This window comes from Lacerta agilis, chromosome 5, assembly GCF_009819535.1.
Source record: "Lacerta agilis isolate rLacAgi1 chromosome 5, rLacAgi1.pri, whole genome shotgun sequence".
NCBI lineage: Eukaryota > Metazoa > Chordata > Lepidosauria > Squamata > Lacertidae > Lacerta > Lacerta agilis.
In genome coordinates, this window is record NC_046316.1 from 61793055 (window position 1) to 61816995 (window position 23941).

The 23941-nt window shown below is 45.4% G+C and overlaps 1 protein-coding gene across 1 annotated transcript in view; it reads right to left on the reverse strand.

The window, feature by feature from the left end:
• CROCC2 (ciliary rootlet coiled-coil, rootletin family member 2) overlaps positions 1-23941 on the reverse strand; it is an 87611-nt gene that overhangs the window by 7851 nt on the left and 55819 nt on the right. The window contains exons 24-32 of the mRNA XM_033150206.1: positions 17942-18180; positions 17666-17825; positions 16398-16565; positions 15642-15993; positions 14027-14211; positions 11154-11274; positions 9195-9358; positions 7113-7553; positions 4957-5103 (exon numbers count right to left, since the gene is read on the reverse strand). Coding sequence (XP_033006097.1) covers positions 4957-5103; positions 7113-7553; positions 9195-9358; positions 11154-11274; positions 14027-14211; positions 15642-15993; positions 16398-16565; positions 17666-17825; positions 17942-18180 — 1977 coding nt within the window. The remainder of the gene's footprint in view (positions 1-4956; positions 5104-7112; positions 7554-9194; positions 9359-11153; positions 11275-14026; positions 14212-15641; positions 15994-16397; positions 16566-17665; positions 17826-17941; positions 18181-23941) is intronic.

Consider the following 23941-nt stretch of genomic DNA (forward strand, 5'->3'; position numbering starts at 1 on the left):
GCCTATGAGTCACCGACGGATGGCAGCACCTGGTGCTCAGCAGTTATGAATGGATAACGTAATGCAAGACTAACAGAGACGTGGACAACTTTACGTTACAGCAAAGTGGAAGGGTGTATTTCAGAGATAAGCTTTAAACAAAGGAAAATCTCATTGGTGGCATCCATTATTTGGAGACTGAGCAAACAAAACAAGTTGCCTCTCTCCCTTCTTGTGTGATAAAAATATGTAATTAAAGAACCAACCATCTGTCATCCTTACATTTCCCTTTGTGCTGCGTAATCACCACTGAAAATCACCCCAAGCTCCTGTTTGCCCCAGGAGGTGAATAACAGTTTGGGGGAGAGCAATTTTCATATTGACTATAGTGCAGGGAGGGTTAAACACCCATAGTCCCGATTCTCCCTACCCTTATAGCTGCTATTTAAATAGCAATAATCCAGGCACATTAAATGTATTCACACATGGAGCATACCTATACTGTCTACTTTAGTCCTTAGGGCTACAAAGATGCCCATTTTCAGGGGTGAATTATCCACTGAGTAAGTTGGTCTGCAAATCAGAGGCTGATTAATAGAGTAGAGCTGCTGAAAAGAAACCAGATTTAGGTGCCGAGGCAAAGTTTGTAGCCTAAAGACTAATTGCATATTCAGGAGATGAGAAAAGATGATTTTGAGCCCCACTCCTGCAATCTCTGGTTTCGATACTCACAGAGCTTGACCATGGTATAGTATTCCCCACCCAAACCCTCCTCTAATCTTTCAAATGCAGTATAGACAACTGTGACACAGAAATGTGGTATCTCACAGTACAACTCAGTATCAAAAGTGCAGCTAAAATGGAAGGATTTCTGGCACTATCATGTTAGGCTAAGCTTTAATGACATGGCCTCTTAAAACAGGCAAATGCACCTCAAAATGGGGAGTTTCCTAGGAGGCAGCCCTGAATATTTCTTGCTGTTCCCACTCACTTCAGATTACATCTGGAGGCAGCAATCTATACATTCCAGTTGTATCAAGCTGGTTGGGAACTGAAGCAAGCCCACTCCCTGCTAAAAATGCAGCAGAGAGTGCAAGTTTGTTGACAAAGTAGGGAGAAGAGACAAGGATTGACTAAAGATGTGGAAACTTATACATATAGATTTTGGGGGGGTGGGGTGGGGTGGGGGGTTGGAAGGGACAAAGGTTGACTGGAAGAGGCTTACATGAACTTTAGGAGAAGGATCTGCCACATGGTTTGGATTTTGTTTCTCCATCACTACAGCTAATTAGGCTGATCCAAGAGTGCCCCTGCTGATACCAAACACATGTGTGACAAATTATTTCTGTGAACTTGAACCAGCTCCTTGGAGCTGTGTGTTGTTGGTTGCTTCTCTGAAGAGGAGAGGAAAGCAGGTAGCCTGAGGATGTGCATGCATAAATGTGTGCTTGTGAGAGCTGAGATTTTACTTTAATGAAGAGTTCTGAATGCATTATTTGGACTGCATTCAAAGAATTTGAGAGCAGTAATTTTGTGTGTACTGGGAAGTCATTGGACAGGGGCCACGGAACAAAAGTTATACCCAACAAACACTCTCTCCCCACTTGCAGAAAGTGACTGAAGTTCTGTGCCTGAAGGGACAGAAAGGGACTGAGCAAGGTTCTCTTTTCATCTCTACATTTTTCAAAACAGCCACGTGAAAGGTCCATACCCTATAGTGTAAACCACTGAATAGCACATGTATTTACACATATAGCCTAAAGGCAAATTAATGGAAGTTTATTACTGATATTTATCCTTTGAAACCTAAAGATGCAGAGTGCCATAAGCTACAGCATGCATTCTTGTGAAGGGATATAACTATGTAAGAATAAGCATTGTATTTTTTAAATTTCTCATATTTCTTCACTATTATTCTATACTAAAGTTAATATGAAATGCGTATGAATTAGGAAAAGCATACATAATGCTATTTGTTTACATTGCACTATTACATTACACATTACATTATGCTCACAGCCACTCTACTAACATTTGGTACTGAAGTTTCATTCGCTCAGCCATGTAAGAAAAATGTAAAATATAGCAAATAAAAGCCAGACTCAAGGATAAAAAGCAAGGGATATGAAAAACAGGCAATCTCTCTCTCTCTCTCTCTCTTTCTCTCTCTCTCTCTCTCTCGCTCTCTCTTGCTCTCTCTCTCAAATAAGGGCATCATCATGACAATTTGTAGCTATCTCCAAAAGCATTTCCCCATTTATCCTTGTATCACCAAGCGCTAAAGGAGACACCATATACTGGTACATTGCAGAAAGGTCAGTCTCTGGCAACAAATAATGTATCTTTCCTGGTGTGGTTTCAGAGTGTAATCCCAATAAAATAGGAAACTTAAGTAGAAAGGACAAAATAAGATTGAATGTGGAACATCTTCTAGCCCAGCAGCTACTCTTAAGAAAAGTCTAATATCTGTCAATAATCATGGCCAACAGCACAGATAGCTGTAGGCAAAGGGAACATTTAGCCCACAGGTAAGATTAGGCTCACCAGGCTGTTTCCCCCCAGGCTTGTCCACGTGCCCCATACCTGATACCACACCTTAGTATTATATAGCAGAATTGGCAAATAATGATCACTTTCAACCCTGCTATTAAACTTATGAACCTCAGATTTAAAAAAAGAAAAAGAAAATGACAACACGAGGCCCTCACTAGCACCTCAATTGGAGTAAAAGGCATGGGTTCCTATCGTATTTAATACCATGAAGACAATACAGTTGATGAAAGGATAAAAGTTCAAGAAGTTTCAGGCCAGAATTTATCATGCAATGTTCTATCTAAGAAAAAGGCTTGCCTTACTAGTAGTAGAGTGTTTTCTGCTCACCCACATAGGCCAGAGCCAAGTTGTGAGTTAAAAATCTCCACATAGTACAAATTTAGCTTTAGGAAACTGAAATTCAAGATGCATCAACAATCATTCGTACAAAGCAGATTATCCATCTGCTTACCCTGAAACAAAGGTACTTGAAAACTTTTCTGATAAATACTATTCAACGTTTGAATGTTAACATCTAGGTAAACTGAAGCGGAAGTAACTAAGCGTCCAATAGCCTCCCTTTCAAATGTGTTTTAAACAAAGGAATAATATATGAATAATATCCCTGTAGTGAAGGAGGATTTGACTCTAGGGACTATGCTTTTGCCAGCACAGAATATCAAATTCGGGGGGGGGGTAATAAAAGCCAAATAATATAATTTGTTACTCTAGCCCATAAGGTTCCAGGAGAGAAACTTCAAATGTCAGTCCAAAGCAATTATTTTATCAAGGTCCCCTTAAGCATTTTCAAATACACTTCTGTCACTAGATGGAGAAGGCTGAACAAGAATCGGGGAATTGTTAGAACGTTTTTAAAAAGTTGTTCAACATTCTTTGTGTGCCTCCCATCTTCTGATGATTAGAGGTTGCTAGTTAACTGCATAAAATTATTATTTTTTGCAGAGAGAAGGTTTTTGCCAGAATCTATCATTTTTGCTAAGATTTTGACCAAGCTGGCTGAGGTTCTATTGTGGGAGATACCAATACATCATCCATGAAACACTCCCTGGAGTTACCAAGGAAGGAAATTGTTCTCCTCTTATTTTTAGAAGTCTACATCTTAACAAATCCAATTCTGTCATGATTGCTCTAGAATAGGAAGGGAATTAAAATAAGTAATTAGATTTGCATCAAAAGTGTCTTCAATAGACTCCTTCAGCTCAGAATCTCTTAACTAAAGTTTCATCCTAGCTAAACGAGTCCTGGGTTCAGGCCCCATGGGAAGTGCATAATGCCCTTAGAATCTGCTTTGGGGCTTCAGCCTTAACCTATTGCTAGGGCTCAGATGATGTCAGGGGCTGGACTGAGGAGGAATGGTGGGGACCTTCTCCTGAACCTTCCTGAGAACAAGACAGGATAGATTTAGAACAGTGGTTTGCAGAAGGGCATAGTTCAGAGGCTGCAGAGGGCAGAAGCTGGGAAATATTGGGAGAGGAACAGCAGGAAGAAGCAGCACCAGGGGAGAGACAGCTGACACATTCAGTGTCCTTGGAAAACATTCCTGACCTCCCCTCCCAGCACTAGGCGTGCATTGCGGGTAGTAGAACAGAGAGCTCAGAGGCAGAAAGCTCAGATTAGCTGACACAGGGGTGACATAGAATAGGGATGACGTAGGCGGATGGGACTTTACTTGGAGCAGTGCCATTATTTAGGGAAGGCTGCATTCCTTTGTCGCTCTCTGTGAATTATTGAATCAATTGCTTGGTAAGAACTTTTATCGTTTCATTGATTCTTGGCTGCCACCATGGGAGGGATCTGATTCCCCGAAGCCTGACAGAAGAAGGCAGTTGATAATATTCCTGAATGCTCAGGTGGGTATAATTCCCTTCTTCAACAAAACTGTGCACTTGAAAGATGAGATGGAACAATAGGTTCTGCAAAGGTGAGTAACAATCTTTTAGCCTCAGATCAGCAGTGAGGAACCTTCAGTAAACTGGCCAAATTAGGTTCCAATTTGGCCTGTGAGGCCATTTCCCCCAAACCAAAGCCACCTGTCCCACAACTGTTGTCATATGCAACATTAGGTGTAAAGCAGTTGGAAATGCAGCTGCCAAGAAACAATTGTGAGCCTTAATGTCAGTGCTGATCTGCTGACAACAAGCCTGTAGAAGTCCCAGTGGGCTTCCTGGAAGTATCAAACAGTGGACCAGCACCTACAGAAAACTGGCTTGGATTAGCTGTTCTATGGAATTCCTAAATTTGCATGGGGTTAGAAAAGGAAGCTTTGTCACTCATCACCAGTGAAAGCATGGGCACTCTCCAATAGATGCTTGTGAGATGTGGCCTGCTGCATGCAATCCATATACAGTAATCACAAGTGTGAGATAGCTACATCCATAAGACCACTGTCTCTTGCTTCATCCTCCTCTTCTCGTCATTACTCACTTGGAAATGTTCCAACTGCCCTTCCAGGTTTCTGCATTGCAGTTCCATCTCACCCAGCTGATCTTGCAGCAAATGTACTGTATCCGTCAAGCTATGGTTCTGCCTCTTGCTCTCTGACAATGCATGCCGCATGGAGTCCAAGCGATCCTGAAACAGGGGGAAAAAGAAATCAATTGAAACAGAATGCGCCCACTAAAGACTGGAAACTCCTTATAGACTTTTTATGTGAAAAAGAAAATGAACTTATAATATCTGGGTTTGAGGACTGAAGAAAATAGTGCTTTATAGAAAGTGGAAATGTTGGATGTTACCTTGGAGTGGTAGTTTTAAACAATTTTCTATATATAGCTGACAGACGAAGAATTGGAAGTTCTTTTTTTTCTTTTAGCTTTCCTCTTTTCATTTCTTTTGTGTTTTTATTTAGATTAGTGTTTTATCTTTCATTAAAAAGGTATTGGATATTTGATATTAATCTTTGAATATTTTCTTTCAAACTTTAATAAAATCTATTGGGGGGAAAGAAAGAAACAGAACGGGCCAAAACCACTTGGTTGAATTGATATGTACTGTTTGTGGTGAGATTTATTGGTCAAATACCATTTTTTGTGATTCGTACATACACAGCCAAATCATCATGCTGCCTCTAGTTTCTTGTCAGTTCAAGCCAGCAGAAAGGAACTAATTGTCCTGCTGGAAAGTGTTTTACTCTCTGTATGGACATCCCTCCAGAAAAGAATTAGGAACGCAAGACGCTGACTTATATCAAGTCAGACCATTGGACCATCTAGCTCAGTACTAGCCTGTACAAACTGGCAGCTGCTCTCCATTGATTCAGGCAGGGCTTTCTCTCACTCTCACATAGAAGGTCCAGGGACATTATGCATGAGAAGCATGTCATCTACCACTGAGCTATGGCCCATCCAGATTATTTACATCTAGGTGATTGCTGAGTGTTGGTTTAATCATGGAGGTATGGCAAAAAGGATCTGCGTTTTGGAATTTTCCCTATGAGTTGTTAGAAAGGCACAGACGTGATACAACCCAGCATAAGGAGTCTTTCCAACATACGTTAAGATTTCATGCTGTCTGATCAGAATGCTGAATATTTGCCATGCATTGAAGGGACTTAGTTATCGAGTAGATATAGACACTTAGGCCAGCCTTTTCACTTCATTGGATCCAATAATTTTAACCACAGCCTCTGTCTCAAGATACTCCTGGAGACAGCCTATGGCTATTCCCAACTTCCTCAGGGCTTTTGAACCAGGTAAAAACTCAACTCTTTCAATTAGTTTGCAATTTCATATGTTCCTTGGGAGGAATGGGTGGAGAGAGTATTTGGTACAAAACAATAGGGCCTGTAGAAACTCCAGCGGAGCCAAGCCAAAGCACGAACTTTCCTGGAGTCACCCAACACTAGGGTCAGGGGAGAAATTCAACTCTGTTCACAGTAAAGGTGAATTTACCAAATGCACATTTTCCAGAACAATATGCAAACTGAAACACAGCCATCATTCAAAATTTGCACTTCTCTGAATTTTGCAGTGAAGTTTTCCAGCCAAGCAATGTGTTGGGTAAAGTGTGCATAAAAACACATATATTAGCAAAATACCATTCAAAAAGGCATCATATCAGAGAAACTTGCTTGCAAAAAAAATGTGTATATTTGTCAAAACTGCATGCAAAAATGTATTCATTAGGAGCACTAAAATGCTGATGAATTGTCATAAGGGTTGTTTTATTAAATAAAACAAAAATTCCTGCAGAAATTTGGAGTACTGAAGATAAAGCTAGAAAAAAAAATTGAGCAAACCAAAAATTGAGATTCATTTATTCCTACCCAACACACACTATGTTAACCTAATATACTGTACTTGTGCACACATGCACAATATAAAACAGGCCCTTCATTTTTGCTTACATATATTATTCTGAATGTGCCACCCCTCGCAATTTGCGGTATCAAAAGGAAATAGGGATAGATCATTTGGGGAATAGGTGGCCACTGGATGTAGCAGGTGCTGAGCATTGGGGTGGGACTAGTCTACACAACACTTTTTACAGGAGGGCACATACTATTTGGCTCAGGAGAGATGCTTTCTCTTCACACACAAACAGGCAGTGGCTGAACATTTGAAGCAGCTGATTCCTACTACCTGGAGTAGCCGACGGTCTTGCTCTGCAGCAGTCAGGGCCCTTTGCAGTTGGGAGACGTTCTCCTGGAGGGAGGAGGAGCCAGAGGTAGCATCAGACAGAGCTTGAGACAGGCTTTGCACCCGGTCCTTTAGATGGCTTTCCGTGCCCTCAGTCCTGGCCAGAGAATGGGTCAAGTGGTCTAGCTCCTGCTGCAGCTGGGTGGTTTGGCTCTCTTTGTCACCCAACTGGCAGCGGAGCACCTGGGTCTGCTCCTGCAGGGACTGGATCTCTGCATCCCTCTCAGTGAGGCTGAGCTGGGCCCGCTGCAGTTCTCCTTCAGCAGCCCTGCGGCTCAGATCCAACTTGGTGGCCCTGTTCTCTGCCGCCTCCAGGACTTCCTTCAGCTTCCACTTCTCTGTCTCTAGCTTGGCTTCCTTGGTTTTCAACTTGTTGACTTTCTCCTAGAATAATAATAATAATAAACCCCCAACATGAACACCACTGGTCACTTTTCTTTTGGCCCATACTTGCAGAGGAAAAGGAGAAAGTCCTTTGTGAACAAGACTGGATGCCATTGCAGCCTTGCTGTGCAGGTGCAAGAACCAGCGCTGGGCCTGATGTGGAGCAAAAGCAAACTGTATGTGTGAATGTGTACCCATTTATAAAGCAATGAGAAATGAGTGCAGGTCTGGTTCAATATATTCTGCTGCCTGGTGCAAAGGATAATATGGCACCCTCCCCCAATCCATGTACATCCATCAACCTGAGGGCCACATATTTTGGGAGGTGCAGGGCAGGCTAGCTTAGGGTGCTCAAGGGCAATGTAGGTGGGCCTCTACCCCCACCCTTCGTATGTGCTGCCTGAGACAGAAGCTTCACCGTACCTAATGGTGTGCCCTGAGTCAGTCCTTTGATAAAATATCTGAGCTTCAAAGAGAGGTGTAAAATGAAAGAAGGGGAGAGGGGAAAAAGGGGACTTCAGGCTGCACATTAGTGATGTGTGCTGCCATTACTGGCTGGGAGTGTCGAAAGGGTGAGCAACACTCCCAAGCTCATTTATTTACCAGCCCAGGACCCAGGACTAAGCTGCAGTATTCAGGATGGTCCCCAAATCCCCATCCCCACCGTCAGCCTCTAGCCACCATCTGGATGCCACTCAGCATATTGCCAAGATCACAATGTGAATTACAGGCCCCGTTTACATGGAAACTTACCACATCACACAGCCTCATGGTAGCATTACAGAGAGAAATGGAAAGAATCAATATTTTTTTATGGAGACAGGTGATAATGTACACAGGATGAAACTCCACCCAAACAGTCCATGTTAGCCCAAGCAGTCAACACAGCCAGACCCTTGCTTGAGGGTGCCAGTTGGAATAAAAAGTGCTCTTTAAACAGCTGGGTAAAGTCCCTTCAGAAGAAGAAAAAGCAGCAATTCTTCCGCTGGGGTTTCTCTAGCACTAATTTGCTCACACCTCTATTTTAAGAACCAGAGTAGGTAATTTGTGTGTGCATTAAAGCAAGTTATACCCTTATACCCCCCCCCCCCAGTCACTGCTTAACTCTTTACAAACCCTCTTTAGATCTTGATTTTTTATAAAAAAGGTACTTGTATTTATAGATCTTTGAGATATCTGTATTTAAAATATTTTTGGACCGCCTTTTAATAAGCTTCACAAACCGGTTTGCCCATTCACGCAGTTAAAGTGCCTTGTAGCTCAACTCAATGCATATCTACTAAAAAGGAAGTCCCAGCATCTACATTTTAGGATTAGCATCTTTGGTTGCAATATTATTAACTTCTCTCCCCCCACCCTGTAGGGCATTTTGCCAACAATTACTGTTAGGACAGCTCTGAGCGTATGTGTCTACACACAAGGGATTTTAAAGTGCACACCTAAAACTGCAAAGTGTGGGTGAGAAGAAAGCATTCGGAAATGTGTATCATACCGGTACGCTCATCAGACAGCAAGGGCTGGTTGCAGCTGTGTAAACCTAAGTTTATGGACACACAACATGTGAAATGGCCTTCAGGAGGGAGCAGCTCCATGACATGTCACTGAATGCCTTTCCCCTCCAGGGAGAGGGTTCTTGCCCACCTGAAATTCCCTGTTCTTTTCCTGACAAATGTGCAAGTTGCGCTCCAGGGCTGCCACCTGATCTGCAAGGGCCTGCTGCGCCCTCTCCGCTTTCCGAGCCGTCTCCTCTTGCAGCATCAGTGCTGCCTGTGCGCTGCTCAGGCGCCCGTCTGCTCCCCGTTTGCCTGCAAGTGAAAACAAAAGGCTGCTTTTTAAAGGAAAGGAAGGCTGCAAAATGGGGTGTGTGCTTAAAAAACAATTCATCCATGCACTCTTGCATTGCTCTGCCTACCTGGCTAAGCTGAACCTATGCTTTGGGAAGGACACTGAATGTCCTTCCAGATAAAAGCCACACTTACAAATTGCCACCCCCCTGGAAGGGAAGAAGCTGTCAACTGCCCTAAACCTAAAGAAGGATCCATTTGTACAAAGGGGGTATTGTCAGGAGGTGGGGAACAAACCCATAGGGAAAGATAGCCTGCTGGCATCTTTCTTGTTTTCTCCCAACTCCTCTGATATACAATTATATGAAGGAAATCAGATTAGTATTTTACATGGCTAAAGTTGTATGGTTGATTAAGGTTTCGCCCCAGGAATTGGCTTAGGAGCACCTCCCTGCCTGAGACCACAGACCCACATGGCATTTGCTCTTTAGAACAAAATTTTAGAAATGTTCAATTTATTGTTGTTCAAAGTATACATGATATGCAAATCCATCTAAGAAAGTCCCCCCCCCCATTTTTACAAAAATGAAAAGCAGCTTTGGGAGGTTGCCATTCTGAGCAAATAAACAGCAAGGGAGATGAATGCTTTATCCTTTCCCCTCAGCCTTAAAGATAAAGGGACCCCTGACCATTAGGTCCAGTCGTGGACGACTCTGGGGTTGCGGCGCTCATCTCGCTTTACTGGCCGAGGGAGCCGGCATACAGCTTCCAGGTCATGTGGCCAGCATGACTAAGCTGCTTCTGGTGAATCAGAGCAGCACATGGAAACACCGTTTACCTTCCCGCTGGAGCGGTACCTATTTATCTACTTGCACTTTGTGCTTTTGAACTGCTAGGTTGGCAGGAGCAGGGACCGAGCAACGGGAACTCACCCCATTGGGGGATTTGAACTGCCGACCTTCTGATTGGCAAGCCCTAGGCTCTGTGGTTTAACCCACAGCGCCACCAGCCTTAACCCCAAGCCTTACCAAGCTGTTTTCTGCCCTCCAGTGTTCCAGATGCATTTGTGGTTAAACACACATCTGGAACCTTCCCAAGTGAGCTGCTTGGGGTAACGATTCTGAAAAGACCAATGTTCTGTAGCAAAAGGGTTAAGGAAGCCTCTAGACTAGGGTGGTCCAATATGCATGCGGCCTTTGAGGCCTTTTTTGGTAGCCCTTGGCCATGTGTGATGCCTTCCCAAAGCTAGGTAAGAGATGCACTGGGCTTTGGCAAGGAGGCGTGAAGGCTCTGACAGGGTCCTAGAGTCCTCCCACCTCCTTCCCAAAGCCTAGTTGGTGCTTTCCCAGCTTTGGGAAGGAGGTGAAAGGGCTCTAGGACCCTGCTGGAGCCTCATCCCTCCTTCCCCCAGCACCTTGTTTACCTGGCTTTGGGAAGGCAGTGTGAGGGCTGAAGTGTGTGTGTCAAGTTTGGCACACACCCCACATGACAAGGCAGTGTGTGCGGCCTGCAGGTTCCATGGTGATGTATTCTTGGTAGGAAAGCTTGGGCCATCCTGCTCTAGACTGTGCTTTTCATTTTTTTAAAATGTTAAAGCTTCATTACACATGCCTACATAGGGACATAGGAAGTTGCCTTGTACTGGGACAGATAATCTGATGTGACTGGCAGAAGCTCTTCAGAGGAGCTGTGAGCTCTGCCCACAGCAAGCCAGCAAAGAGTTGCACCAGCAAGATAAAGAAAGGAGGCACCCACAGAGAGGTATAGAAAATAATACGCAGAAAGGGATAAAGGGTGGGAAGAAAGGAGAACATGCCTTCCTCACAGTCTGCTAGGAGCTTCTGGAGTTGCAGGATGCGACTTTTTGTCCGGTCACGATCAGATTCCATTTCATTCAGCTGACGGCTCATATTCATAATCTGAATCCTCAGTTCATCCTGCAAACAAGATATATAGACATTCCCTTGATATCCTTAGCTTCTCACCGGAGAAGACCAAGAAGTACACCTGGGATATGAAACTGCATTTTGTTACTTTAATGCATCCATTTTGCAATTTCTGTCCCATCTTTTGGCTTCTCTGCAGTTTCTTTATCTTCCTTTACAACTCCTTTGACCTTGTCATCCAAGGGTCTAACTGCCTCCCCAGCTACTAATATATAAATATTTATATTAAAAAAACTTCTTCTTGTTAGAATAATAAGGCCCCATGCGTTGGCAGCCTGCCATTTCACACAGTTGCTGTGGTATGCTTTCAATTGTTGGCAACATATTTCTTTGACAATTAAGATTTCTAGTGTCAAAGAACAACCACCCCCTCGCCTTTTAAATCAGTAGATGATAGGCTCCTGCAGAATAAATGAATATAGCATGCAGAGTGCAGTCATCAGCAATATGTATCTGAGGTGGGGAGTGCTAAGCCAGCAATCCCTTAGTCTGAGGAACAGGGGCATCGCAAGCATGTCCTGTTTTTCATCTATGAAATGTTGGAAAGCATGCTATTATTTTACAAATTAAGCATTACATTGAGTAGTCTTCCCTGAGACCAGGGCCTGAGGCAATAATAATTTGAAGACAACAGGCCTCACCAAAGTATTTCCAGGGCACACTACTTTCCTTTATGTGCATCTATGTAGACTTACTCAGGGATAAGTCACACTGAACACTGAGTAAACACGAACAGTTAAGGTTGTAATCTGAACTCAATGGGATTTAATTTTGAGCAAAGGAGAATAGGCCAGGGCTACAAAGCTGCTAACTGAAAGATGTTATTGATTGTAGACATTCTTTTTGGTTACTGCATGTTAACATTGAACTCTAGGATCCTGGTGGGACAAGACAACAAAGCAAGGAATGCCTTAGATTTTATGCAGCCCCAAAGAATTAAAAAATTTATCCGTTTCTCCATTTGTCAGAAAGGCCACTGGATGATCTGATGCTGTGATTATTATGACAGACCATGTTTTTTTAATTATTCTGGTACAGTATAAATATTTATGCATTTTTACAAGAGGCATGCTTTTGAGCAATAAATAGCACATGACAGAGAAAGGGCTGAACTGCCCTTGAATGTTGCTAAACATATGTCTTTGAAGTCAACTTGGGGTCAAGCTGAGCTAGGTTGGCTCCTGCTAAACAGAACTGGGATAGCCTAATGGATTATAAGGCAGGGCGAATGAAGTGGGTCCTTGCACAACCTAAGCAAACTAGTGGCCCTGAGCCTGCGCCCTGCCAGGGGTGGAAACTACTCTTCCTTTCTCTGGCCTGGGCTCAGAAAAGCATGGAACAACACGCATTCAAAAGGTCTAAAGTTCTGTGCTAAAAAATAATTACATTACGTGGCTGTAATAAATCACACATTTATTAAACACATATTTACTTGATTTGCATGCTTTTGCTCTAGTTACAAAAATCTTTTTGCAGAAATATGGATTTTTTTTTTTAATGCCTTGTTTTTGGCAGGGGGTGGTCAGAGTGTCAGGACTGGGCATGGGGAAGAAAGGCTGAGACTTTTACAGCAAAATACTGGGAGGAAAGGAAATGGCAAGTAGGCAGAGGCTCAAGCCACAGGGAGAGGCTTGGAGCAGTGTGATCTCACATTGATCATTTCAGTTATATTTATTGGTCGTGCTTTTATAAATATTTTCTAAACCACTTTGTAATCTTTACATCGCTAATCTGTCTCCATTATACATTTGGAGAACTGAGGCTGAGATGGTGATCTGTCCAAAGCTAGTCAGTGAGTTCACAGCTGCAGTGAAGGCCTCTCCATCGGGATTCGAAACACTCCCTAAGCCACAACCCTCACTGGCCCTGCCTGTCTGGAAAACGTTCTGGCATTTTGTCTAATAGTAAAAAACAACAACAACAACAACAACAAACGGTAAAGGACCCCTGAACGGTTAAGTCCAGTCAAAGGCGACTATGGGGTTGTGGGGCTCATCTCGCTTGCAGGCCAAGGGGGGCAGTGTTTTTCAACAGACAGCTTTCCGGACCATGTGGCAAGCATGACTAAACTGCTTCTGGCTCTTCCCGCTGCAGCGGTACCTATTTATCTACTTGCACTGATGTCCTTTCGAAACTGCAGGAGCTGGGACAGAGCAACAGGAGCTTCATGAACAGTCAACCTTCTGACTGGCAAGCCCAAGAGGCTCAGTGGTTTAGACCACAGTGCCACCCATGTCCGTTTTTTGTCTAATAGTGCCTCTGGCTTGTCTGGATAAAGGATAGAGACGGGTGTGTGAGTGTGCATAGAAATTAGCCTACTGTACTAAGGTAAAATTTACATCCATTTTCCTGCTCACTTTTGCCTCTAGCCCTGCCCACCATTGGCATGTGGCCCCAAGAAGGTTGCCTAGAGGAGAATGTGGCCCTCAGACTGCAGAAGGCTCCCCTACCTATAGCATAGTGAGTCCTTAACACAAATCTAATTATGTGCAGCCCCACGAACAGTATGCATGCCTTTCAATAAAAGTGAGGTAATGTGTCATATATTGCACTGCTGACAATATGATTGTGTGTGCACAAATTCTTACAGATGGAGGGATTATAGAAGTCAAGAGCTGGTGGGCATAAGGTTCCTCCCACCTGGTCTCAACCTCATTACCCTAACCTCATGCTTTCCAGAGCTTCATGGGATACATACATACCTAAAAGAAAAACAGTAAATGAAAGAGATGACATTACTCACCCTCTCTCTCTGAGTGTCCCGCAGCTCCTGAAGGAAGTCCCTCAAAGCATCTCGAACTACATCTGGGTCAATTTCACTTGTGACTTGGTCACCTCTGAGAGGAGAAGGTTGGTGAAATGGGGAACGTGAGCGGCTCCTCTCAGGAGACCCAGTGCGGGAGGCAGGTGTCTGCCGGCCACTGCTTCCTGTGGAAACATAAAGTCTCAGAAGCCAAAGAGGGAGGTCGGTGGTTCGAATCCCCGCGACGGGGTGAGCTCCCATTGCTCGGTCCCAGTTCCTGCCAACCTAGCAGTTCGAAAGCACGTCAAAGTGAAAGTAGATAAATAGGTACCGCTCCGGCGGAAAGGTAAACTGCGTTTCTGTGCGCTGCTCTGGTTCGCCAGAAGCGGCTTAGTCATGCTGGCCACGTGACCCGGACGCTGTACGCCGGCTCCCTTGGCCCTTTAGTGAGATGAGTGCCGCAACCCCAGAGTCGTTCGCGACTGGACCTAACGGTCGGGGTCCCTTTACCTTTACCTTTAAAGGGAAGGAAATTCTGCACAACTCAGAATATATTTAAAGGGGTCTTTAAATATAGGAAGCACCTTATACAAAGCTTAGGTTCTCTATACACCTAGCCCAGCATTGTCTACTCTGACTATCAAAAACTCCCCAGGTCTCAGGTAGAGATCTTTCCCATTGTCTGATACCTAATCCTTTTTAATTGGATGTGCCAATGACTGAACTATGTCAGGTGCTGTCCGACTGAACTATGACTTCTTCCCAGGACTGAGAGACCTGTTAAGATACACAACCATCAGATACATGATGTGAGGATTAAAAATGTCCTTCGGGCAATAGCAGTCAGGGCATGAGCAACCACTGCCAGAGGCAGGACTTGGCTTTCAGTAGCAGTCTTACAAACTGAAAACGGAATCCTGAGCACAGCAGTGAACACATGCAGCTTGCTTATACTAGCTCCGTCTTCCTCAGCCCTGTTACTTGGCATCTTTTGAACTGGAGAAGCCAGGAATTGAATCTGGGAAGCAAGTGCTTCTGCACACAAATCACTTGCTTTACCACTGAGCTATGACGCGCTCCCTGGTTGCTCACCAAGACCACTGCTTAAGTGGTGGCAAACGACCTTATTTTAAGAAAGCAACCACATTTCCTACACCCATAGCTGTACCAGGTGCATTGGTATAAATCAGGGGTGAGCAACCTGCAGCCCTCAATCTATTCCAGTGCGTGGTACGCAGAGGGTAGCATAAATATATATGGAGAGAGAGGGAGAGAGGAAGGAAGGAAGGAAGGAAGGAAGGAAGGAAGGAAGGAAGGAAGGAGTTGGCAGAGACTGTAAAGGAAAAAAGGTGGTGGAAAGCAGAGAAAGAAAAAGAAAAAGTGAAATGTTTGGTGGTCCTATCAACTTTTGACCACAATGATGTGTGGCCTCCAACAGATTCTCTCAAGGGTATGTGGCATTCAACAGAAGGTTGTCCAGCCCCAATAGATTAATTTCCTTAGCTAGGAGCATATTTCATTACCACAATTAGAGGTTGATGTCTACTGCAGTTATTGCTTAGCTGAAATTTAATGCACAGCATATGAAGGATACTTTTGTTAGGAGCCTTCTGACCTTTGACTGGAGAACAGGATCTTTGTGGCGATGGACTCCGGCTGCCAAGCCCCAGCGTGCGGCGCAGAGCCGAATGCAGTGCCACGAGCTTCAGCTCAACCTCCCTCTTGGCTGCCTCCGCTTTGGCTAGTTCTATTCCCAGGCCTTGGGAACGCCCCTCACAGGTGCTGAGGCGCATCTGGAGGCTCTCGCCTGCCCTGCTGGCTTCCTGCAGCTTCATCTCCAGGTGATGAAGATCGTCCTTCAGCTTCTTCTCCTTTGCACGGCTCTCGGCAAGGCTTTGCACAAGGTCTTGCTCCTGAAGCCGGCTTTCTGCCTCCATGGCAGACAGCTTCTTCCGCAAGCTCAGCACCTGAAAGAGAACAAGGTCGGCAGGCCATGGCAATGTACGGGCACTCCCACCGCCCACACCACCACCTTCTCAGGACACAGGGAAGCCAAGCACAGCTGTAAATGTAGCTTGCACTCACGGTTCTTCACCCACGTGTATAAAAGTGATTTATATCCAGCCGCTATCCTGCTGCACACTCAGAGCTAAAGTAGATGAGACTGCAGGAAACTTGGTCCACACAGATACCCTGTCTTCTCCCCTCTGTATGCAACCATCCATGCAACTTATCTCTACTACCACCTCTTGGAGGACAAGATTCAGGAGATGGAAGAAGAGTAAGCTGCCCTCCTCAACTCTCCCAGCTTACTTTTCACTACTTCTTCCATCTCCTGCATCTTGTCCTCCACCGCCCACCACAACGTTACCTCCTTGTGAGCAGATTCACGGCTGATCTCCAGCCCGGCTATCTTCTGCTTCAGTTCCAGAGCCTCTTTGCTGTTCTGCTGCTCCTGCTGCTCTTCCTCGAGCAACCGATGCTGCAGTTCACTGATTTCTTGGGCTTTTTTGCTGTTCTCACTCTCTAAGGCCTTCACCTGCAAAAGGTATGCCAGAACACTGGGTATTATCTATTGTATGGGCTCTATGCTCAGAGAATAGCTTCTGTGGGGGTGGGGGGAGGGATCCCTACTGTCACATTTGGCAATTGCTGTTAGAGTGAAATGATTGACTATATAGAGCTAGTAGGACAGAAGACAAAAAGGCCAAGGCCCCCCCCCCTCCAGACATCATTTCTATTGCACAATCATTGTTATTTGTGCTTGTGATATTACCGGTGTGTGTGTGTGTCACAGGTTACTCCACTTTCAATACTATTTGCACCTGCAAACATTTTGGGGTGGCCACACTGCTTCCTTTCCAAATCAATGCATACCCCGCAACTTCCTGTTTAAATCCTGCAACTTTTTGTACCACAAATGTTCTGGTTTATTTTTGTCCCACTCTGGACTGCCCCCTCTGGACAGCAACTATGTGGTAGCATTGCAGAAGTATTGCAGAACAACCTAAAGCAGAATAAAATAAACCTACCACTAATGCACTATTATGATGTCAAAAACACCACTGCAGAATACACCCACAACAAAACACCAGTCTGGAGGGACCCCAACAGGAGGCAAAGCCAGAGCCAATGACAAGTGGAGCAACTCCTCTGTAGAGAACAGGCAGGCAGGTGAGGTGGTGGTGGTGCTAGCTTAGGGCAGACCAAGGCTGCTGGACCAGTGTCTCACTCACTCTAATGGACCAGCCTCAACTGGATGTAAGGAACCCCAAAAGGGCCGGAGTAGCACCGACAGTCCTAGAGGGAGGGAGACACAGGTGGGAATATTAAAAAAGAGAGGCCTTATGGGTAGGAATTATGACAGAGGATTGAGGTCCTCTTTAATAGGAATTTTCAGGTGCAAATTAAACAAGCCAGAAAGACATTTGGGGTGGTGGTGATGATGCTTCTCTTGTCCTCTGCTTAGATACTGTACCTACAACCTTGTGTTTTGACAGTGTCTGTAGCAGCTACAAGTGGATTTGAATAAAGAATCCAATATTGGGTGACATCAAGGATCTCTTGTTGCAACTATTACATCCTTAGGGTTGTGATGAGAAGGGTGTGGGGAGAGAGAGTTCTAAGACACAGTTATACCTGCCTGCGCAGCTCCTGCAGCTCCCTTCGCGCTTCCATGCGAGACTTCTCCACTTCTCGTAGATTTGCTCGGACCTCCCCCACCTCTCCCTCAACGGCTGCTTTTGCTTCCTCCAGCACAGCAATCTTCTGCTCCTTCTCCTCTTCGGATCTCTGCAAGCTGCAGCAGATGCATATAGGTGTTCATAATCTCTCATTACTGGTAACCTCTAAAAGTTCTGTGAGCCAGTAGCCACTATGCCAGCAACACGCCTGCACAGTACCAAGGCTACCTACCTGAGCCTCTCGTTCTCTGCTCTCTTGACAGCTGCTCTGAGCTCACTGTTGGATTTCTGCAGTGCTTCTTTTTCTCTGCTCTCGTCTGCCACAGCCCTCCGAATTTCCAGCAGCTCCTTTTGCTGGTGGTCACGAGCCTCTTCCGTCTCCTGCAGCCTGTGGTGAAGCTCAACCAGCTCCTTGCGAATTTCCGCATGGGTATCCTCTGCCAGCCGCAGCTGTGCTTTTAGCTGTTCTGCCTTGAAGAAAAAAGCATGCGCGGCTGAGCCAGGAACCTGAAACCTGCAGCACGATCCTAAGGCTTACTCAGAAATAAGCCCATTGACTTGACTGGGACTTGCTCCCTCATAAGCGCACTTAGGATTGCAGCAAATAGGGATGCATGGTTAAAATGATGTTTGCACTGTCCCTTGGAGGGTGATGCTGATGCCTAAGCAAAATGAGCATTTATTTGAAACATAGGCATTTGGAAAGTACAGGCTAGGCCTCAGGATCTTGCACGCAGCGGAAGCCACGTGGCATGTTCGACTTCCGAGGCGTGTTCGGAAACCGAAGCATTTACTTCTGGGTTTACAGTGTTCGAAAACCGAAATGTTAGTCAACGGAGACATTCGAAAACCGAAGTACCACTGTATAGTCCTACTCTAGAGCTCACTGTATGGCAGGGAATAAATCTTAATTACAAAGGCAAAGCAGCGGCATGTCTACCCATAAATCAGTCCAACTGAACTCAACAGGGCATACTTCTCAGTTTGGGCAGAAAGCAAAGCTAGCTGGAGTCAGGATTGATTGCAATATGCGATTTCAAAATCCAGGTTGTTAGCAAAAAGCAAAGGTACTTTCAAAGAGAGACCTACCTCTTCTTAGTGGATATATATTTTCTTGAGTACTAGCCAATCTGTGCCAGCCATGAGTGACTACATCATTTGTTTAATGACTGGTTGGTTTTCCTTAATGGCCAATGGGCACCTCTGTATCAGAGCTGACTATACAAAATGGTTTACTGATAAAGAGTTGTCTCTGAAGGGACACGTCTTTGCCGCAGCTACCCCTTCCCCACAGCCCCAGCTAGGATGCTGAAAGCTAGAGCTGGCTGCAAAAAGAACAACAGAAACAGTGAGAGGAGAAATGCCTGCAGTGTCAGAGTTCCTCCGGAGGACCAATTTATTAAACATTCAGCCTGACTTGCTTGCACCAAACTTACAAGGAGCTTAGTTTACATCCAGTCTTCTTCTGAGCTTTCCCTCTGATTTGTTTACGGGGCCGTTATACGAACATAAGCATTCACCCTGCATTTATCCTGATTTGCTTGTGGGGTGTTTATATGTTGTTCGTTCACCCTACACTTTACGATGCATTTCCCCATCCATTTCCTAATGGCAAAAAGCCAAATTATTTTCTAAAAGTGCAAACATTGCGCTAGGGTAACAGAACCCTTTAATCCACTTTAATTGCGCATGTCTGAAGCATGTGATTGAATTCCTCCCACAAAAAGTTAAAACCAGCCTTTTCCAATCTGGTGCCCTCCAGATGTTCTGGACTCCATCTCCTTTAGGCACCAGCTACCATGGTCATATGTACCATGGTACCAATAAGGGACGCGGGTGGCGCTGTGGTCTAAACCACCGAGCCTAGGGCTTGCCAATCGGAAGGTCGGTGGTTTGAATCCCACGACGGGGTGAGCTCCCATTGCTCGGTCCCAGTTCCTGCCAACCTAGCAGTTCGAAAGCACCTCAAAGTGCAAGTAGATAAATAGATACCGCTCCAGCGAGAAGGTAAATGGTGTTTCCATGCGCTGCTCTGGTTTCGCCAGAAGCAGCTTAGTCATGCTGGCCACATGACCCGGAAAAACTGTCTGTGGACAAACGTCGGTTCCCTTGGCCAGTAAAGCGAGATGAGCACTGCAACCCCAGAGTCATTCGCGACTGGACTTAACTGCAGGGGTCCTTTACCTTTACCTCTTTTACCATGGTCAATACATTGTCCAACATCAGCAAAAGGGCTCCAGGTTGGGGAAATCTGGCTAAAACTCTCGTGGCATTTTACTGCCTTCTGGGGTACCAAGAAGAGCTGGACCATCAAGAAGGCTGATCGCCGAAGAATTGATGCTTTTGAATTATGGTGCTGGAGGAGACTCTTGAGAGTCCCATGGACTGCAAGAAGATCAAACCTATCCATTCTCAAAGAAATCAGCCCTGAGTGCTCACTAGAAGGACAGATCCTGAAGTTGAGGCTCCAGTACTTTGGCCACCTCATGAGAAGAGAAGACTCCCTAGAAAAGACCCTGATGTTGGGAAAGATGGAGGGCACAAGGAGAAGGGGACGACAGAGGATGAGATGGTTGGACAGTGTTCTCGAAGCGACTAACATGAGTTTGGCCAAACTGCGAGAGGCAGTGAAGGATAGGCGTGCCTGGCGTGCTCTGGTCCATGGGGTCACGAAGAGTCGGACACGACTGAACGACTGAACAACAACGGGGTACCAATGGGGCAAAATGTTATAAGGAGGCCATAATTCCCAAGTGACCTCTTCTTCCTAAGGGAAGCAATCCCCTGGGGAAGTGCTATTCATGGGTAAATGCTACCCATGGAACTTCTTGCCACTAGAGGAAGTGGGGAGAAGAATACATAACTTGCATAACTTTGGGCCCATCATAACTCTTTTTCTCTTGGAGCCATGTGGCTTCAAGCGGAACTTCTCACTTCAGCAAAGTAAAGCATGCAAGCATGTGTGAATGGAGGGTATAGGAATGTTTCGGATTGTGGATGCATCTCAACTTGTGTGACCAAACAGGAGCACGAGTGAGAGGTGTTGTGATTCATGTGTGAGATAGTAGGCATTTATCAGGTGGTGGGAATGCGTAATTGGAGCTATCAGCATGCTCTTGGATTTGAGTGCCAAACTGAGTAGGAGCAGAGGAGGAAGATTATGTTTGGAATGCAAGGAAGGGGGGGAATCAAGCTACAACTGGAAGAGCTCAGTTGCTAAAGATAAACGACAGCAACAACTCGTGGCCTTAGGTGATCTCAAGGCTGTTCGATATCATGTACTCTACAGATACAGTGAGAAAAACTACCTGTCCTGAGGATGCTTGTTTGCATTAGGAATGCTGCATCCTTATGAAAGTATGTGGGAACCTGTACAGACACTAAAAATGGTGCTTTGCAGGCCAAGCTGTACTCATTTGAGAAGGATTAATATTTCTGCTAACAACTGGAAAAATGCATTAAAAAGAAAAGAAAAAGAAAGAGATGGAAATCTGAATTAAATTTGTGCTTGGCCATAGTGCCAAGCTGATCTGTCCTTGGAACGCTGCTCCTTTCTGATGCCTTTGCGCATTCCACTTGGTCCACAGTGTGGTGTCGAGGCAGAAAAGAAAAATCCGCAGCAGCAGCAGCAGGCTAGGAGAAGTAGTAGCAGCATCTTAAAAAGCAGAGCCACCTCCATCCTTTCTGAATGAGGGCAAATTGCAGTGCAGAGGAGCTTTTAGAGAGGGCCAAAACTTGCCCAGACCCAGAGAGTCGCTCATCAGTTCTTCAGCCACACAGGTACAAGCAAGCCTGTATTCTGGTACAATGCAATGTGTTCCAGAGGCTGCACAGTGAATTACTAGGTATGACAAGCTATTTCCTGGGATAGCAGCACGGGGTGCCTCAGATGCAGGAGAAAACAGGGTTCTCTGTGTTTTAATTCTGCCTCTCTGGAAAAGCTGAGGCTACACACAACCGCTTTTGCTCCCTCGGTCCTTTATATTACTGGAATCGGGGGCGGTCAAACAATTTCGATATGAACCCCCTTTCTTTCCTTCCCAACTTCCTTTCCTAACGCTTTTACTCTGGAAAGCTCTTAACATTGTCCAGATCCTCCCTGTTGGCCTGTCTCATTCCGACCAGCTCTCTGTTATTGTTGTTCTGTTTTTGAGAAGGATTAGGGTGAGCCCCTTTCTCTCCCAACCCCCACCTACATATGGGATCCACAAACGCAGTCAGCGGTTTTCTGCTGAGCTCAGCAGAAATTCACGAAGAAAGGTCAGTGACCAAAGAGAGGGGCGATCCATCATAAAATAAACTGTTTTTATTCCCCAGGATAAAGGAAGGGGGGCTAGCAGGGGGTGAGATTGAAAAGAAAACATTGCACATGAACCACCCCCACCCCCCAACTCAAACACGCGCACACACACACACACACACACACATACACCCTCCTTCCTGGCTCGCTCACTCTCTGTGTAAGGGCAGAGCTTTCCTCATTTACAGGAACACTGCAGCAAAGCTCTTAATGTGATTATTATAATTATATCTTGACTAGAACTTTTTATAAACAGTCTCTTTTGAAACCATGCCTGGCCAGCCAAGTCTCCAGCTGAGCCCTGGACACATGGAACAGGGTATTTCATGGTGGGAGAGAAAATGTGCATGCGTGTGAGAGACAAGGCGGGGGGTGGGGAGGAGGGAGTGATTGTGCATTTGAGTTCACAGAATGACGTGGGAATATATTTATAGGCACATGTATGTGAATTCATGCAACTATTTCCACACAGTAAGAACATCATAGGAGCCAACTCCGAGGGGCCGAGGTCCCTTCAGCCCACCCAATAAAATATATGAGGGGGCTGCCCCCCAAAGTTGATGGGCATTGCCATTCAAATACTGTGTGCGCACAGCATCATGTGATCAGTTATGCGGAATGAGACCTACCTGGGCCGCCAGTATTTTATTCAAGTTGGCACCACTGAAGAATACTCTGTGTGTGTGTGTGTGTGTGTGTGTGTGTGTGCCTGGGTGATGGGCCACACAGAGAAACAAAGGAAATGGACTCTGTGTGGGCAAAAGCCAGTTGAGCATTTGCAGTGATGTGTCCTAGAGCAAAAAGCAGCAAGCTCAATAGAGAGAGTCAGAGTGCAGTGCTTGATGTCTGTTAGAATCCAAGGCTGCCACTATGGGAAAAACAAGACCCGTTTGGGGTGTTAATGCTGTGAAGCCCTCCAGGTTCTATATATGTGTGAATAAACCATGTATCATAAAGACACTGCCATCATTTCCAGAAAGGAACATGAAGCCTGGGTACGCCCTGGAATCTCACACAGCTCAAAGACTGGGGTGGGGCGCAACACTACAGTGTGTGTGTGTGTGTGTGTGTGTGTGTGTATACACACACACACATATGTGCATACATGTACACTTGATGCATGTACTCATGAGAGAGCAGAAATGTGGCAGATGTGCCTTGTATAGTTGTGGGCTTGTGTGTACATTGATGTGAGAGTCTATGTGAGTGTGGCTTGCACTTAAGGGAAGGCAGGGCTGCTCAACGAGCCTGACTTCCTCAAGTTAAAAGGCTGTGAAAATGTTATGGTTCCCATGGTGATAAGTAGGTCAATGCTGGCGCCTGTGAGGATTTCACTCTGTGTTTCTTTGCCCTCAGCTTGTTATATTAGTCCCACAACTGTCCTCTCCCACTCCCCCCACCTCTCTTTCTCTCATCTGCTGCTGTCTCCCTTCCCATGCTGTGTTACTCTTTCTCTGCCCATCCTACATCCATCTAGCAACATATGCACCCCCTTTCGCCCCATCCCCATTCCTTCTGCCCTCCCTGCCCTCTGAAACAACCCTCTTCTGCTTGCTTGTGTGGTCCCTCCTGGGGCTGGACTTTGAAATCTGTTGAAAGGAGGCTGTTTTTTGCCAAAATAAACAGCCTGTCATGTTAAATTACTCTCTCTTCCTCTTTTATGTCCTTTAATTTTCTATTTTCCCCCCCTTCACCCCACCCCAGTCTTTTCGGGCTGGGGGTCATTCTCTTGTTCTGATGTACTGTGTTTGTAGAGAACAAGAGCTCAGAAAGCATCTGGCAGTGGGTGAGGGTTTCCACCTGGGGATGTTTTCCAGAGCTGCAGATATTGTTCCACCCCCAAGAGTCACCACCCGGAGATGTGTGTTAGGAAAAAGGGGGTGCTACGGGGTGGGCAGGATCCCTGCTTGCAATTTAACCTATAGCACGCCA